Raw genomic sequence first — 17,169 nt, 5'->3', positions numbered from 1 at the left:
GACCCCCGCATGCGCACAAACACGGCTGCGTATGGAATGAGGATTAATTATGCCCTGAGGCAGGTCTGCCAGGATATCTCAACCGTACCATGTAATATCGTCTTAACGATTCACGGACGTTGTTCTGCAGAATACATAAAATGGTTATAGATTTTTTTTTTTCTAATTAGCCTACATAATCCAGAGTGCATGTCGGGGGTAAGGAAGTGGGGTACAGCCATTAGGAATGAATGGGAATGGGGAAAGTTAGTACTTTAAAGGTCTAAATGGGCCTCTATGCCGCAATCATCACCAGGAAATTTCTATGTACATTGAGAATGATCCTTACACTTCACAAAAAAAGTGTTTTTCCCCACAGTCTAACCAATGCGCCTGGACTGGAGGCAACTAATATAATAGATTACTAAGTCCTGCAGACCCTCTAGGGCCATCTAGTCAGATGAAATGAGACAAAAGGGGCAAGCTGAGCCTCCGTAACATAAAAAAATACTCTTTTTGTCACAAACATCAGTTAATAAAACTTGTGGGTTGAGTAATGATGTGCCATTTATGAACAAGACTGTTCTTTGCATTGGCTCTTTTATGTGACCCACAGTAGCTAGCCCCCGTTTGAGTGCCAGTTTCCTGATCTCCATCCTTAGTTGTTATTTGATCCAAAAAAGGCAAACTGTTAAAAGGGAATAGCTGGTTTTGAACGAAACAACCAGCTCTACTGAGCTGAGCCAGATGATCTGGATCTCTTAAAAGAGATGAATGTCCCATCAAAACTGTACTGAACCTTACCAGGCTGCTATGTGGAAAAGGACCGTTCGTGAGCATCGTGGTACACCTCTCATCCATGCTTTAGATGAAGGCATTTTTTAATCCACGCCTGCTGCTGTTTATCTGTGAGGTTTTTTGCCTGAACTACTTTTGGGACACAAAAGCAGCTCAAGAGTTAAGAATGCTTTTATTTATTTTCATACTTTGAACACTTGGTAAAGTTGTGAACAGCTCAAAACATGACCCTTTTGGTAGTGTATCTCAATGGAGAAATCACTTCTCGCCCCCCAAATGTCGCATGACATCTTCCACCAAGAATCTATACAGGCTACATTTCAAATTATTGGATTAATTCAATTTTTAGAAGACTGGATAATAGTCTGTTGAGATGGATTAAAGGATCCTGAATCATATCAACTGAAGCAGGATGAAGCGTCTATGGGCACATCACAGCCTGTAAGACAAAGCTCAGGGTACATAATTGTAAATTAACATGTCTTATTTCACTATCGCTGCAGTTTAAGGAAATATATTTTACTTTTAATTACAATAATTAAGATCTATGTTATGTTTACTGCCTTGCTGTCAAATCAAATGTTATATATATATCGTAATGACTATAACCAGTCCACATGTGGACGTTAGAAGATATTTTTAATATGGAATTTTTATTTTTCCTCTCCTTAAAATGAATGGAACATGGTTATTGAGAAGAAGACACAGACTTAAAAATATACATATATAAAACAGCAAATTTCTGATTGCGCCTCCATTTTGGCTCAAATGTCGGTGTAAAGATATTAAGCTAACAAGTGATAGCCTTCTCACTCGGATTTATTTGGAATCATTCTAAAAATATCATATACAATAAAATTTAAAAGGAATATCTATCAAAAACACATGCTAGTGCAATATGGCTAGCTGGTAAGATTTATCTGCATTGACCAGGAAATTAAAAGCAACGGTTTTTGTTTACAACTTGGTGCAATTTACTTTCTGCTGCAGTTTCTGGGGTTCTTGAAGATTATCATTAACTGTATGACCTTTAACAATAATTTTTTTATAATATAGAAATAAAAATAATATTTTTGTAAGATAGAGATAGTGGTTGTGGCGACACGAAACGTTGGTCTTGAGTGAATCATCTCCAGAGCTCGCCACCTAAACATCTTTACGTCAGTCCCGGGGCGGATCCAAGATGGCGGCAGTTGCAGCGGCCCAGCAGTAAAAGCCGAGCAGCGAGTGAATGAAGTCAGCTGATCTCAGTCTGCTGTCACGCATCGCAGCACCCGTCGTTTCTCTCTCGAGGCAAGACTGTAAACCACCACTCCACAACCAGACGGTAACTGTACTGTTTTTGTTCTTCTAGTTTGTTTATTATCGATATTACGAGCGGACGTTGGCTGTGTTGTGTTTAATAATTCAGCTTCCCGTTGCGCCAGAAGAAGTCGAGCCATCTGTTTCTAGCCAGGCCGAGGAACCTTTGATTTTTTTAAATACAGAATAGATCACGGAGCTAGGTAAGGTTGTTTTAACGATCAGAACAAAATAGACATACGCTGAAATTATAGTGATATTTGCTTAAAATTAAACTGCCCTTTTCCATACTCATTTTGCTGTGTTGGTTAAGCTAACAGTGTTTCGAGGAACGCTATCAAACTGAGATCAGGTTCAAAGCAATGTCACAGAGCTCCGGCCATCATGTACACCAACTACCTGGTAATGATCATTTCATTAAATCACCACAATGTAACGGCCCTTCTTGTTAAATAGAATGACATGGTCAGGCGATCAGTTACCTGCATATTAGGGGTTTGCAATTAACATAAGTGTGTCAGGATGTGTTTTGTGCTCGTCTCACTCACATGTAACATTTCTGAGCCTTTTCTGCGCATACACATCTGCCTAATAACACATACCTTTTTTCCAGAGGGCATCTTTCACTTAAATAGCAAATAATTAGAATTTAAAGGCCAAATGATGCAGAAGATCAAATTACAGCATGTGTAGATGCATGGTTTGCTTTTATGTTCTCTTTATCATACTTTTAATTTGAAATTTAAAGACAAAAGGTGACTATTCCCATTTATCTTCACCATCTTTCACAAAAATGGCCCCACAACATCTAAGACTACAAGAATGAATATCCTTAACATACTGAGGATTGTACTCATGAGACATTTTTCCAGTGTTTCACACAGTTTTAATTTGTACTTCCCACTTTTGCACCACTCTAGTTTTCCACTTCCTGAAAGAGACTCATACAGCAAGGCTGGCCAGTCAGTCATGTGCCAGGATCATATGATCAAGTTTCATGTCTGCTGTAGCAGCTAGAGTTATGATAAGGACATTTAACCTGAACTGCTTCTACAAGCATTCATCACCTTTCTCCCTAATTTGCTAAGTTGATTCAGAATCATCCAATCAGGCAGGGAGATCTTTAAACTAATCATTTAAACAGTAGCCCTTATCTTTCAACTGTGTGCTGCTCTCTGGAGGCTTTTCATCAGGTATGTAGAGATAACAATGCTTTAGGCATGCATGTTAAAATAAACAGAAGGTACTTTGCTGGTTGAACATAGACAATAACCTATGACATAAGGTATATTTTAGTTTTTTTTGTCCTTTGAGGGGCATAGAGAAGTCCTTTCAGTTCCTGTAATTCCTGCATTGGCCCATTGGTGGAGCTGCCATATTCCTGCACAGATGGGCTAAGCAGCCTAGCGTAAACAGGGAGATGTGTATCAGTGAGAAGGACAAGAAAAGGGCATAGATGTAGAGAGCTGTATACTTGCTAGAAATGTCAGATGGAAAATAAGGAATTCCTATTTGAGCTTGATAGCTGGACCTTCTGTGTCTTATGCACAAAGAATATTGCAGATGAAGCAGCTCCTGCATGTGTGCAGAGCATCTGCAGTCAGCTCTGTGTGGGGATGGGTTTATGTCACGACTGATGACAGCTTGAGCTTTTTTTTTCTCCCCTCCTGCATGAAGCCCAAAGGCGTTTAGTGCAGCTTACAGCAGATATGTGGTACAATGGCAGGAAAACGTCTATGTAGAGATGTTTGCTCCCCAGCTTACATGCATGTGCGGCACAAATGTGAAAGAGAAACAGGAACATGCAGCTCTGTGGGATTCCCCTCTGATATTTGCATGACGTGCCACACTGACTGGAACACTAGACTCCATCCTGAGCAGCCAAAGAGGAGAGGAAGATGGCCTAGATCAGGCGGTAATGCTGAGAAATGAGGAGTCGTGAGGAGGGAGGCTGCTGTAGTTTCAAAGCGGTTTCCATGGTTACAGAGGAGGTGTCGCTTTCAAGATTTCAGGAGCAGCATCAGACAAAAATAATCAGTGGACTAATGAAAACTACAATTGAATCTTAATTCTATTGTTTCTAATAAGGTTTGTCATTGTATGCGTTCAAGGCAGTTTTTTTCTCTTTATTGAGAGTTTTTATAGTTCAGTGTTTCCCACATATTTATGATCTTTCATAGGCCACTCAGCTAAAACCCCAGTTCAAAAATCTTGGGTCCCTATGTAAAATGTAAACAAAACCAAAATGCAGTTATTTTGCAAATCTCATAAACACATTTTATTCAGATAATAAAATGGAGATATTTTGCCATTTCATAAAACATATTAGCTAATTTTGATGGCAGCAACACATCTCAAAAAAGTAGGGACAGGGTCATGTTCACCATTGTGTAGCATCATGATTTTTTTTTTTTTTTTTTGTTTAATGATGCACCATGATGTTTTTATGGTGAAAGGTAGACCAGTTCAGCACCCTGACTCTTATTGTGAAGCCAGGCTGTTGTGATGGATGTGGTTTAGCATTGTCTTACTGACCAAAGCCTTTCCTGAAAGAGACATTGTCTGGGTGGGAGAATATTAGGGCTGGGTAATTAATCAAAATTTTGGTGAAATCACATTATGGCATGCTGCAATTTTAAAATCAGAGAAGGTGTTTTATTTCTTTAACCTGAAATGTGTGCTAAAAGACCAGTTTAAAACTTTTCTTTGCAGCAGAGATGTTATGCCCTATATATCATGCATACATTCAAGTGTCCATGTTTTTTTGAGAATTTTATTTAATTAATTTATTTATTTAACCTTTATTTAACCAGGATTTATTCCCATTGAGATACAAAAATCTCTTTTACAAGGGAGTCTTGGCCAAGACAGCAGCATGATAAATTTCACACATAGGACATTGAACAGGACATAGAACAAAGGTTACATCAATCAACAAATCAGCAGCTTTCAGCAGAAAAACATGTGCATACACTGGTCAAATGTTCCCTTATTCTAGTTTTGAAATCTCCTGAACTAACACAATGCTCAAGTTTAAGATAAGAATAGTTAAGAATAGTTTACAGAAATCCTACTAGCTTCATTATCCATTACTTCTGCTCTCTAGGATAATGGCTGTAATATAATCATTAACAGTAAATTTTCATACACTCAGTCCACCTGCTATTATTAAGGTATTATCAAGTCTCTCTACAATGTACTGCTGATGAAAACTGTCAAAAGAGCAGAAACACACAAAAGTGGTGGAATGACCTGCTCTGCCAAAAGTGGCCAACTTTTAAAAATGAAAATTAAACAACCAATCAATCCAGTCATCACCAGTGCTCCAAAACTTTTCAGGGTTTTGAACATACATTTCGTTATAGTTGTGCTTGAGTCATTATAGAGGGAAGAAGAAAATGAGATTCATTTTCAACTTCTCCTAAATCCCAAAGTTCACACTGTCCTTGTTCCTCTGGGATTTCTTTTAAAAACTGACTGACTTCAAGAGCCAGAGGAAGAATTCTTGTTCTTAATTAAGCAGCCAAAGATCTCTGACTTCTTGTTAAGTTTACTCAAACATAAATCTCAGTAACACAATTATGCTTGACTTGAATGTATGCCTATAATTTGGGTTTTTAACAAAGTGTAGTTTAACCATTTTTCTTCAAATCCAGCAGGTAACATTGTCCTAATAGTGTTTACATTGCCTGGTGAATTCATCTGTAGATATATTAAACCTCAGCTCCTCTAAAACAGCGCAAAGCTCAGTATAAATACAACTTCTTATAACCTGTGTGTATTTTCTAACCCATTATGAGAAAAATACATTGAATTCTCCACATATTTACCAGGGTAATGCTGGCTAAATTAATGAACAGACTGGTGGGAAACAATTTGTTGTCTCTGATAAGACAAAACTGTAGCAGCAGTAAGCAGAGCTGTTGTTATGAGTTATCATTGCAGAGGAATAGTCTGCTTCTCCTACAGGAATAACATTAGTTTTCTCCTTGTCATTTCTCTGTTAATCTCTAATCTGCATCAAAATAACAATCTCTACTCTGCTCTCTTTCCAGTGAGACTCATAAATCTGTAAAGATGGACATGTCCAAGCTGCCTAAGATCAGGGATGAGGAGAGAGAAGGCCAGTTTGGATACGTTCATGGAGTCTCTGGACCAGGTTGGCTGTCACACATGCTTAAACGTATTCTTGTGATGTTTTCCTCTTTAACCCTCAGTCAACTTCCTTTTGTTCTGCTTTTTTCTTTCTCCAGTGGTGACAGCTACAGCCATGGCAGGAGCAGCCATGTACGAGCTGGTGCGTGTCGGCCACAGTGAGCTGGTGGGAGAGATCATCAGGCTGGAGGGAGACATGGCCACTATCCAGGTCTACGAGGAGACATGTATCCTTTAGATTAGTTGTTCCCAAATGGTGTGATGTACCAATCTGGTGTGCCTTGAGGCGAGTCTACAACTATAGAGCAACTAAAGATGCTGTAGCACATATTAGAGAGACTATTTTGCATAGATATGAATATGAAAAAATTAAAACTAGAGGAATGACATAGTGACAGCTAATTCTTTGTTTATGCAGTTTTGTATTTGTTGTAACTTGTGGAGGGGAAAATTAACAATGCAGCAGTATTTCCATCATCCTGACTTATGTGATAGAATCATAGAAACACCATTGCCCACCTCATCACGACCTCATCACTCCTCACAGAGCCACCATTCAAATTATTAAGGGGCAATGGGAAAGAAGTGGGATAACGAATTAATACATTAATCTTGCACATTAAATTTTCAGGGGTTTTTTTTCAGTCAAACGGGCTTCTAGTGCATTATCAGGTGATTGTGTTGCAATACAGTGTATCAAATATTGCACAACCACTATCTTATAGTATAGCGACATACTTTTTTAATCGTATATTGCAGTGGTTCCCAACTTTTTTCCTCAGGGCCTCCCTACTTGTATCTAGGAAAAGCTAAACATCAGTTTTAATTGTGTATATTTACAAAATCACTACATATTAGGCCTGTATAAACTTGTTCTTGCCAAAAGAACCATCTTTAAACCATCCATTAATATCACAACTAATAAGGCCACTCTGAAAACATAAAAAAAATCTATAGGATCTGCTAATTTTTGAGAAAAAAATCATTTTTAAAAAGTTGTAAATTTAGGAGAAAAAATGATTTTTTTCTTCACAAGTCATGAATTTATATGAACCAAAACTTACAAATTTTGAGACTGTAAGTTGAAAATAGCCAGTTGAGTAGAAGAAAGTTATATATAGCCATTTTCCTTGCACAAGTCCTACAGAGAGCCTGATCAAATGTCACGTCTCACTGGGAGTGAGCATTTTGGAAAAACTCCCAGTTTTAGTCCTGAATCTCACATTATCATTTTTATCTGGACTTAAAAGAGACATTTCTGTGAAGTCTGGCCATGCAAGCACTTTTTTAGTTTTGTTTCTCATAACTTCATGACTTTACAGTGTTCTAAATAAATTACTTTAAATTTTCGAGTGTATGATGTCAAAATTTCCAGCTTTTTGAATTCTGAATTTTTTATTTTTAACTTTTTTATTTTCTTAAAAATTACACATTTTTTAACTCAGAACTTCTGAGTTTCGTTTCCTGTCAATATACCACGTTAAAGTCTCAAATAAATTCTTTTTTTTTTCTCTAAAAAATGTCAACTTTCTTTTTAAAAACAAATGGATCCTTTTATTTTTTTTTTACAAACTTTAAGAGTAGCCCTACTATGCTGTTGTACATTATAATTTTCAAAAAAGATAAATGCACATCTAATTTTGACAACATCAGAGCAAACAAGACCCCCACACCTCTGAGATCTTTGGCACCCTCCAAGGGTGCCCAGACCCAAGGTTGGGAACCAACAGTATATCATCATAGATATAAAACATATAATTGGTTCCCAACCTGGGGTCCGGGCCCCCCTATGGGTATGCTAAAGATTTCAGGGGGAGTGTACGGCTTTATCTGCTCTGATGGCAAAATTAGGTTTGGATATATTAACTGAAATCTCTGCAACGCACTTACTGGTTAGCTCATAAAAGGTTTTCTGGTAGTTACAGATGTGTATGGGCCTGTTTTATTGCGATTTTATTCCTGGAAACAACTGAAGTCGATGTTAATATTTGACACCCATATATAATTTTTTTCCAATTTGGTCCTGGGGGGCTCACCATTTTTTACAATGCAAGAAGGGGATGCTCCAAGGAGAAAGGTTGGGAAGCAGTAAAACACTGGTATATCATATCATATTCTCTGCTGTCCACCCCTTAGGAAAAGCATCTGATCTTTTCTTTTAATTAAAATGTCATTTTCACTTTATTTACCATCACTTCTCTCTCCATGTTTTCATTTGTAAGGACACTGACACTCTAAACTAGTGGCACTGAGACACTGAGAAGTTTCAATTAAAATCTGTCAAATACACAAATTTTGAAAATAAATTACTACCCCAGTGATTTCTAAAATTAGTATATTCCGGGTTAGTTTGTCAGTGATGCCAGCACAAGTCCACAGGATTGAAAAATGGTTCTTCATCCCCGTCCAAACTTGTATTTCCCTGAGCTTGAACCCAGCTGGTGTATCTGTCGGTGATCCCGTGCTGCGGACGGGGAAGCCTCTCTCTGTGGAGCTCGGTCCAGGAATTATGGGCTCCATCTTTGACGGTATCCAGCGACCTCTGAAGGACATCAATGACCTCACACAGAGCATCTACATCCCCAGAGGCGTGAATATTGGGGCCTTAAACCGAGACCTCAAATGGGAGTTTATTCCAAGCAAGAGCCTGCGGGTACGTGTCTGACCTCGGCTTTACTGTTAGAATCATTGTGTAAATATTAATGATGAGACCATCTACTTCAGTTGTACAAAAGTGAAGCCAAAATACCCACCATGATTGATGCTAGCATATTGAGCTGGTGGCATGATTTGGAGCCAAGACAGTAGGAGATGGGGCTGCACTGTCCATATTAATATACAATCAATGGTTAAGATAAGCAGATGGCTTTAATGATCCTTTTTTAACTGTTAGGTTGGCAGTCACATCACAGGAGGAGACATCTACGGCATGGTGCATGAGAACTCCCTCATCAGGCACAAGATCATGCTTCCGCCCAGAAACAGAGGCACTGTCACCTACCTGGCTCCACCCGGAAACTACGACGTCACTGTGAGTCCTCGAGCTGCAGGTTTAAAGAAGCATTTAGAAGCTGCTTTGTCTTCATGGTTGTCTGTTTTTGTTCCAGGATGTAGTGATGGAGCTGGAGTTCGAAGGGGTGAAGGAGAAGTTTACCATGGTGCAGGTGTGGCCCGTCAGACAAGTGCGTCCCGTCACAGAGAAGCTGCCTGCCAATCACCCGCTGCTGACTGGACAGAGGGTGCTGGACGCCCTTTTCCCGTAAGTCTCTGATCATCAATTGCTTTTTCTTTACTGGTCTTGTTTTCTAAACTCTCTCTGTTGTGTGAAGATGCGTGCAGGGAGGAACCACAGCCATCCCCGGAGCCTTTGGTTGTGGAAAGACTGTCATCTCTCAATCCCTTTCTAAGTACTCCAACAGTGACGTCATCATCTACGTAGGCTGTGGGGAGCGAGGTAACGAGATGTCAGAAGTACTGCGAGACTTCCCTGAGGTGGGTAGCCGTAGGGAAAACATTTTATCATAGGAAGAGTCATCTTGATTTGTGTTTTGAATTTTTTTTTCTTGCCAACAGCTCACCATGGAGGTAGACGGTAAGACAGAGAGCATCATGAAGAGAACAGCCCTGGTGGCTAACACCTCCAACATGCCTGTAGCTGCCAGAGAAGCCTCCATCTACACAGGTATCTGACAACATTGGACTGGCATTTCTCTTTTACATGCAGAGCATGCTAACTCTTTGTTTTCCGACAGGAATCACACTGTCTGAGTACTTCAGAGATATGGGATACAACGTGAGCATGATGGCTGACTCCACCTCTCGTTGGGCCGAGGCTCTCAGGGAGATTTCTGGACGTCTGGCTGAGATGCCTGCAGGTAAGTTTGGACTCACATTGTATAAAAATATAAGTTGGTTAATCAGTCTTAAACAGTGGTGGGTAGAGTACACAGTTACAGTACTCAAGTAAAAGTTCTGTTACATAAAAATAATAATTACTCAAGTAGAAGTAAAAGTATTCATGAAAATAAGTGCTTGAGTAAGAGTAAAAAAGTACCTTATTAAAAAACTACTCAAGTAGTGAGTAACTTCATTTTGTGCAATTTATTAAAATGTATTGCATTACAACATATTATTCAAGGGTAGCAAGGTAATCTGCACATTTTCATAAATTAAGTCACATAACTTGCAAAAATAATTACAAGAAATAAAAAAATGTAAAGTGCAAAGAGTCTTGATGTTGGACCAGGGATGAACATGCTCCTCTGAAGGAGACGCAGGTATGACATCTTCAGCCATTATCTCTAACTGTTAATAGTTAAGGGGGAGGGGTCACTCCTCCGTTTACTCTGTGGTGCTGAGGATTTTACCTCACGCTGCTGTGAGAGCTCAACTGAGCGTTAAAAAAATACTTGATGAAAATAAATTAAAGCCCGATCAGTTTGTTTCCATGGTGAGACGACTTGTTTTCTTTTGGTACTTTTATTCTGAAGTGTTTCCGGGATAGTTCCTCGGTTGTTGCAGTAACATACAAAGCTGGTCGGTGTAACTTTCCTTTTGTTTCTACTCGATGTAAATGATTTGAAAACATCAGATTATAAGAGATATTACCTTGAATGCGATCTCCATCTCCTTCTACATCTTGTTCTCTGCTCAAAAACAGTTGTTGTGAATTTCCACCAGATGCATGATGGGAAATAATCTCCAAAGGAATCGTATTCTAGTCTTGTAGTTAGTGGCCCACGGTCTTGCAATATCTCAGTCTGAGACTAAAAACTCAACGACATGCCGACGATGTGAGAGGGTCTCAGATGTCAGTCCTTTAAGAGTTTTAGCAGAGTCCTCTGGTGTGAGGCCTGCATTAGACACACAGAAGCAGACACGCATATTAGAGGAAATGAGGGTTTTCACCATAAAAAAGGAAAAATACATAAAACTTGTGGCAGGCTAAATCATCATAGAGCTGAGCCGTTTCGCCAAAATCGATCCAAAAGTTCCTCACAGGAGCTTTAGAGTATGACAAATTATCAATTACTTCGATATTTGCTCTTCAAATTCAAGCAACAATAAGAGGAAGAATTGGTTTGTCAGTAAAACTCAGTAAATGTCTGAGGATTATTGCCAGTTAATGTGAGGTAGTTTCCATCATCTTCAGAGAAATAAAGACATAAAAGGCAGCACAGTAAATATACACTAAATCTGAAAAATGCTTTTCATTGGTTGTTCACATGAAGTTAAAATGTCTTATCTAGGACAATATTTTGCCTAGTTTGGACCTCATAATCTACTAAATGTCTGATTTGGTGCTCTGTAAGTAGACACATTTTGACAAAAACTCTCTATTAAGTGCTCTCTAAATAAACAAAATTAGGAAAAAAGCCCTCAGTTGTGTCCTTTAAAGAGGCTAAATTTGACAAAGTGCCCTAACAGTGGAGACATTTTTGCCATAGTGCTCCTTGAATGACCTCTCTGTGGACACCATTTGCCAAATGCTAAGGTTGGCCTCAACATGGATAAAACTGACCAACTTCCTCGTAAGTACCCTCTAAATAGACAAATTTGACAAAGTAGCTTCTTAAGTGCCCTCTAAATATATAAAACTTGGCAAAAGAGCTCTCATTGGTGCCCTCTTAATAGAAAAAAAAATAAAAGATGTCCTTAAATGCCCCCGAAATAGACAGTATTTTAAATATTGCTTTTTAAAGGTCCTTTTAATAAACAAATATGCCCTCTGAATAGACAAAATTATACCTCTCAAATGCCCTCACAATGAAAAAAATTTGACAATTACCTCACTAGTGCCCTCTAAATTGAAAATATTTGGCAAAGTGCCCTCTTGAGTGCTTCACAGTACAAAAAAAAATTGACAAATTACCTCATAAGTGCCCTCTAAATAGACAATATTAGGCCCTTTTAAGTCTATCTTTGTTAAATCAGTGGTTAAATGATTTGTAATTCCTTGTCTTGTTTTTTCAAAGATGTATAGTAGGTATTATCACAACAAAAATGTTGACTCTTAACCAGAATAACTATTTTACTATAAAGGACAATTTTTTTGCATGATTATGCCCGACTGTGCTCAGCAGGTTCCCTTTAATCATTTCTGCCCTTGTAACTCAAACTTCATGAGCCTGCCACATTTAAGAGGTATTATTAATTCACTGTTTCATAACCTGTTATAAACTGCTGACATGAGCTTTAATTTAACAGCCAGTCATTATTTTGTCCATATTTCCAAGAACTATAATCTGTAAATAAATTTAAGGCAGTATTTGCTCACATTTGAAATCTTCTAGAGTAGAGCCTGTTTGACAGAGAGCCAGCATATCTGCTGTTATTACCTTTCTTTGTGTAATCCTGTTGACCTATTTGGAAGCAGAAAGCGAGGTGTTTGCTCACAGAAAGGTATTTTCTGTTTCTGCCCACAGACAGCGGTTATCCTGCCTACCTGGGAGCCCGTCTCGCCTCCTTCTACGAGCGAGCTGGGAGGGTGAAGTGTCTGGGCAACCCTGAGAGGGAGGGCAGCGTCAGCATTGTGGGAGCGTATGTACTGCTTTATGCCACTAGAGGGAGACATTACTCAACACATCTAAGTGAAGAATAAGAGTTAAAGGAATGTAATTGTTCTTTTTCAGTGTATCGCCTCCTGGTGGTGACTTCTCTGACCCCGTGACTTCAGCCACACTCGGTATTGTTCAGGTAAATGATAAGAACTCAGATCCCGCCGTCACTCAGGTCAAGACTTGTACTTTCACCTCATTATGGGCCTTTTATTTTCTTCTCTCAGGTGTTCTGGGGTCTGGATAAGAAGCTGGCTCAGAGGAAGCACTTCCCCTCTGTGAACTGGCTGATCAGCTACAGCAAATACACACGCGCTCTGGACGAGTATTACGACAAACACTTCCCAGAGTTTGTGCCGCTGCGTACCAAGGCGAAGGAGATCCTGCAGGAGGAGGAGGACCTGGCTGAGATCGTGCAGCTTGTTGGAAAGGTACTCTTTAGCTTTCCCCTTCAGCTTACCAGTCTAAGACACATAAAAAATGCATGTTTCCTCTATACTTACTTGTTTCAGCCCTTTTTTCTAACATAATTTTACATTCTTTGACCAGGCATCGCTGGCAGAAACAGATAAAATCACCCTGGAAGTGGCCAAACTGATCAAAGATGACTTCCTGCAGCAGAACGGTTATACTCCTTATGACAGGTAATGTCATGCATGATGTGAAATTCACATTCTGATTCATATTTTAATCATTGACCAGATTTAAAGACACGTCAGACAAGTAAAAGTAAAGTTTAAACTCAAATTTAGGAATTTTTGATACTGGTTAATCAGACCTTGAAACAGATTTAGAAATTTAGAAAGAAATTCAATTGTTGATGATAATGTTGTTCATCTAACTTTTTAGCTGATTGTGCTGATATGAGTATGTGTATATTTTTAAATGGATCTTATTCTCCATATAGTTTTGCATCCTATCCTATCTCCACAATCCCCATTTTTCAGGGAATGAAAAACAGACATATTTTTCAAATAATTTAACACTGATTATAGTCAGCATAAGGGGTGTAACGATCCATCGATATATTGAGTAATTTTCAAATAGATTGCTGAGAAGTTAAAGCATCATCTACACTGTCACCGTTAAGCTAAGCTTTAATTTTGAAATTCCTCCCGCATGCCTGTTGACAGTTTCCACTCATCTGCGCTCCTCAACAAGCTAGTGGTAGCAGCAGCTGAGATAGAGAACATATCCACTCCGTTCTCAGAAACTAGTACAGGGTGGGCCTCTCACCTTATTTCCTATGTTGGCATTTTTCATCTGTATACAACCGCATTATGAGATTGTTTACAGACACAACCCACTCTCTGCTCTTTATGGCTGAAATAGCACAGGCGTTGTCTGATATAGGCTCTTCAGCTAAACAAAGAGGGAGAGTCCATTGTTTCACGCCTCCTTTGATACACTGATTAAAGTCGGCCATCACACGTTAGATTTATAATGAAAATATAAACTCAACATGGTTTAAGCAGTACACCTACTCCCTTTGTATCCTCCCTCTTTCAAAATAAATCTTTGTCCTAGCCTCTCCATTTATCAAAATCAAGATTGCAGTAAATCAGAAATAATGTAAATTCATCACTGTAACATCATATGTCACATATTTAACATCATTAAATCTCATGGTGTCTTTCAAAACTACAAATGAACTATCTGCCACAGTAATAGCCTTTAATGTAAAGCATTAAGGGTTTATATAGAGTAGAAATATCTGTTCAAGTACTCATGGGTGTAAATGTGTTTAAAAAATATCTAAAATGGGGGAAAAAGAGGCCAAAGATCTTGTCACGATTATGAAGTGTTACGGAAAAAGTACGTATTAGTGCTTTAGAGTGGTCAGAGTACTTACAGAAATAAAATATTGGTTATTAAACATTTTCTGTTATAAAATCAGCATGTTTTAACACAAATGCCCATATTATTCTTAATTTGAAGGTAATCAGGGTCCCTCAATTTAAAAACATTTGCAACATAACAAAGTGTCTTTTTGAAATACATATTGTATTTTAATATCTATTTTTTCTTATGTTGTGTTTTTAATCACTTTAAATTGCCTTTTGTATGTAAAGGCCCTCTGTAAAGAATCTTTTCTTTTGTCTTCAGGTTCTGTCCCTTCTATAAGACGGTGGGAATCCTCTCCAACATGATCTCTTTCTACGACATGGCGCGGCACGCGGTGGAGACCACAGCTCAGAGTGACAACAAGATCACCTGGGCCATGATCAGGGAGCACATGGGAGAAATCCTCTACAGGATCAGCTCAATGAAATTTAAGGTGGGGTATTTTCTGTTTTTTTTTTTGTTTAAGGTATAGAGGCCCATTTAACATGATTTATCTTTTCTTCAAAACAAAAATTACATAAATGTTCTCAGACTCCTCAGTTTATACTTCTTAGGATTTTCAACACATCTCTACAACCCATAACATGAAAAGTTGAAGGACAAAATTGTGTGATCAAAATTGAAACTTCATTGGTTGCCCAGTACTAGAGGCATTACAGGAAAAGTTCTTCATTTTCTGCCTCGTCAAGGTAATGATTCAGGGTGGGGCAAACTATTTATAGGGCAATATACCATTATACTGATAAGTGTGATACTACCACTCAAATTGCTGATGCAAAAATATGGATACTGATAGGGTGCCTCAAACTGATTTCCCTGCCAATCGACTCATGGCGTCTATTCCCTGGCTCCTCACTGAGACCCTCATGACATGAGTGAAGATAGATTGAACAGAAGTTCAATCCGCAGAGTCCCTCTCTACTTTGAAGAGAAAGCTAAAGACCCAGCTCTTTAGAGAACACTGTGCAGTTAGCTTGGTAATGCTGAAGCATTTAGACTGGTCTTCACTAACAGGCCTCCATCTGACACTTAGCATTGGACTTGGTGATGTGAGGCTTGCATGCAGCTGCTTGGCCATGAAAACTCATTCCATGTAGCTCCTGCTGCACAGTTTTAGTATTTACATTAATTCCCGTGGAAGTTGAGAATTCTTAAGTTACGGAATCAGCAGAGTGTTTGTAACTTTTATGCACCGTACGCCTTAGCAGTCACTGACCTTGCTCTGTGAGTTTACATGATCTTCTACTTTGTGGCTGAGTTGCTGTTGCTCCTTAACGCTTCCATTTTCAAAAAATATCACTTACAGTTAAAAGTAAAATATCCAGCAGGGATAAAATTTCACAAATCATGTTATTGAAAAGGTGGCATCCATCACAGCACCATGCTTGAAGTCACTAAGCTTTTCAGATCCACCTATTTTGTATAACAGATGTTTGCAAATGGAGACTGCATGGCTAGACGCTTGATTCTCGACACCCGTAGCAACAGTATTTGGCCACACCTGAATTCAGTAATTAACAGGTTTGGTCTACTACTTTGGTCCACATAGTGTGTCATATGATGAGTAACCCTGCAATCCCACCCTTATATTTACTGTAGTGTATCCATCTTAAAGATGATGCCTTTTGCTCCATTTCCAGAGATCTAGCCCACTGTTGGTCTGTGGTTCATATTTTATAAGACTGTTCACTTCTCTTACAGGACCCGGTGAAGGACGGTGAGGCCAAGATCAAGGCTGAGTATGCCCAGCTACTGGAGGACATGCAGAATGGCTTCCGCACGTTGGAAGAATAAGTTCGCCCACCTCTTAAAGTCTCTCCGGGTTTTCGTCTCTGACCCCTCCACTGCTGAACCACATTCCACCTCCCTGTAATCCCCCAACCTTAAACCTGCGTGCTCCCCTGTGCTCCTCTTTTGTGAGTGATTGTGAGTGTGTGTATGTGCATTTTAATGTGGAGGGCAAAGAGAAAGATGTACTGTATTCATTCTTATTCGTTGCCTCATATCGGCGTACTCTGGATCCTCTGATTGTGCATGTGTGTGCGTGGGTTCAATGTGTGGTTGCGTGTGTGAAAGAGGGATCTCTTCCCACTGTTTCTTCCTTTTCTCTGTTTACATGATTCTTGTGTATGTTTAGCCGTGCTGCTCTTCCTGAAGGCAATCGTTCGGGTTGATGTATTGTAATTCACAAACCATCTGTACAGAAGAGTATAAATTTAATAAGATCAGTCTATTTATTGCCAGCATTTTGACGTGAACGCTTTGTTGTTCGCTATTTTTTGTTTTTATGGTTGTGTTTTCACGCTGTGCTGTGTTGTGAACTTAAATGTGTGAATGCTGTCAAATACTTTCATCATGTTACTCCTTAAGAATTAAAAACATGGGATAAAAAAAGAAATGTCTTTGTGCGATTCATGTTTAGTTGTTGATGTTGTCGGTGCTGTTGAACTGGTTGCTCTACATACCTCTCATAATCTCCAGCTCCTGCCCACTGGATCCTTCAGTTAATAGAAGTTATTTTAACCTCATTATT

General features: G+C 39.0%; 1 protein-coding gene across 1 annotated transcript; it reads left to right on the top strand.

Annotated features, from left to right (window-relative positions):
• Window positions 1–1,961: 1,961 nt before the first annotated feature.
• On the top strand, window positions 1,962–17,034 carry atp6v1ab (ATPase H+ transporting V1 subunit Ab). The gene is made up of 15 exons (XM_041814052.1): window positions 1,962–2,104; window positions 6,135–6,238; window positions 6,333–6,461; window positions 8,673–8,887; window positions 9,128–9,265; window positions 9,342–9,493; window positions 9,564–9,726; window positions 9,808–9,916; window positions 9,987–10,109; window positions 12,660–12,774; window positions 12,867–12,930; window positions 13,019–13,222; window positions 13,341–13,435; window positions 14,898–15,069; window positions 16,338–17,034. The coding sequence occupies exons 2-15, from the start codon at window positions 6,157–6,159 to the stop codon at window positions 16,428–16,430; spliced, it is 1,854 nt and encodes a 617-aa protein (XP_041669986.1). The 5' UTR covers window positions 1,962–2,104; window positions 6,135–6,156; the 3' UTR covers window positions 16,431–17,034.
• Window positions 17,035–17,169: the final 135 nt, after the last annotated feature.

Source organism: Cheilinus undulatus, linkage group 19, assembly GCF_018320785.1.
Source record: "Cheilinus undulatus linkage group 19, ASM1832078v1, whole genome shotgun sequence".
NCBI classification, from domain to species: Eukaryota; Metazoa; Chordata; class Actinopteri; order Labriformes; family Labridae; genus Cheilinus; species Cheilinus undulatus.
Note: the sequence above shows the minus strand (reverse complement) of the source record. Positions and strands in the feature narration are given on the sequence as shown.

Excerpts from the sequence above, each read along its gene's own strand:
- atp6v1ab (XM_041814052.1), top strand. The coding sequence starts at position 6,157 with ATGGACATGTCCAAGCTGCCTAAGATCAGGGATGAGGAGAGAGAAGGC. Across the intron at positions 8,888-9,127 it reads TTCCAAGCAAGAGCCTGCGG|GTTGGCAGTCACATCACAGG; the intron begins GTACGTGTCTGA and ends TTTAACTGTTAG. Across the intron at positions 9,266-9,341 it reads CCGGAAACTACGACGTCACT|GATGTAGTGATGGAGCTGGA; the intron begins GTGAGTCCTCGA and ends TTTTTGTTCCAG.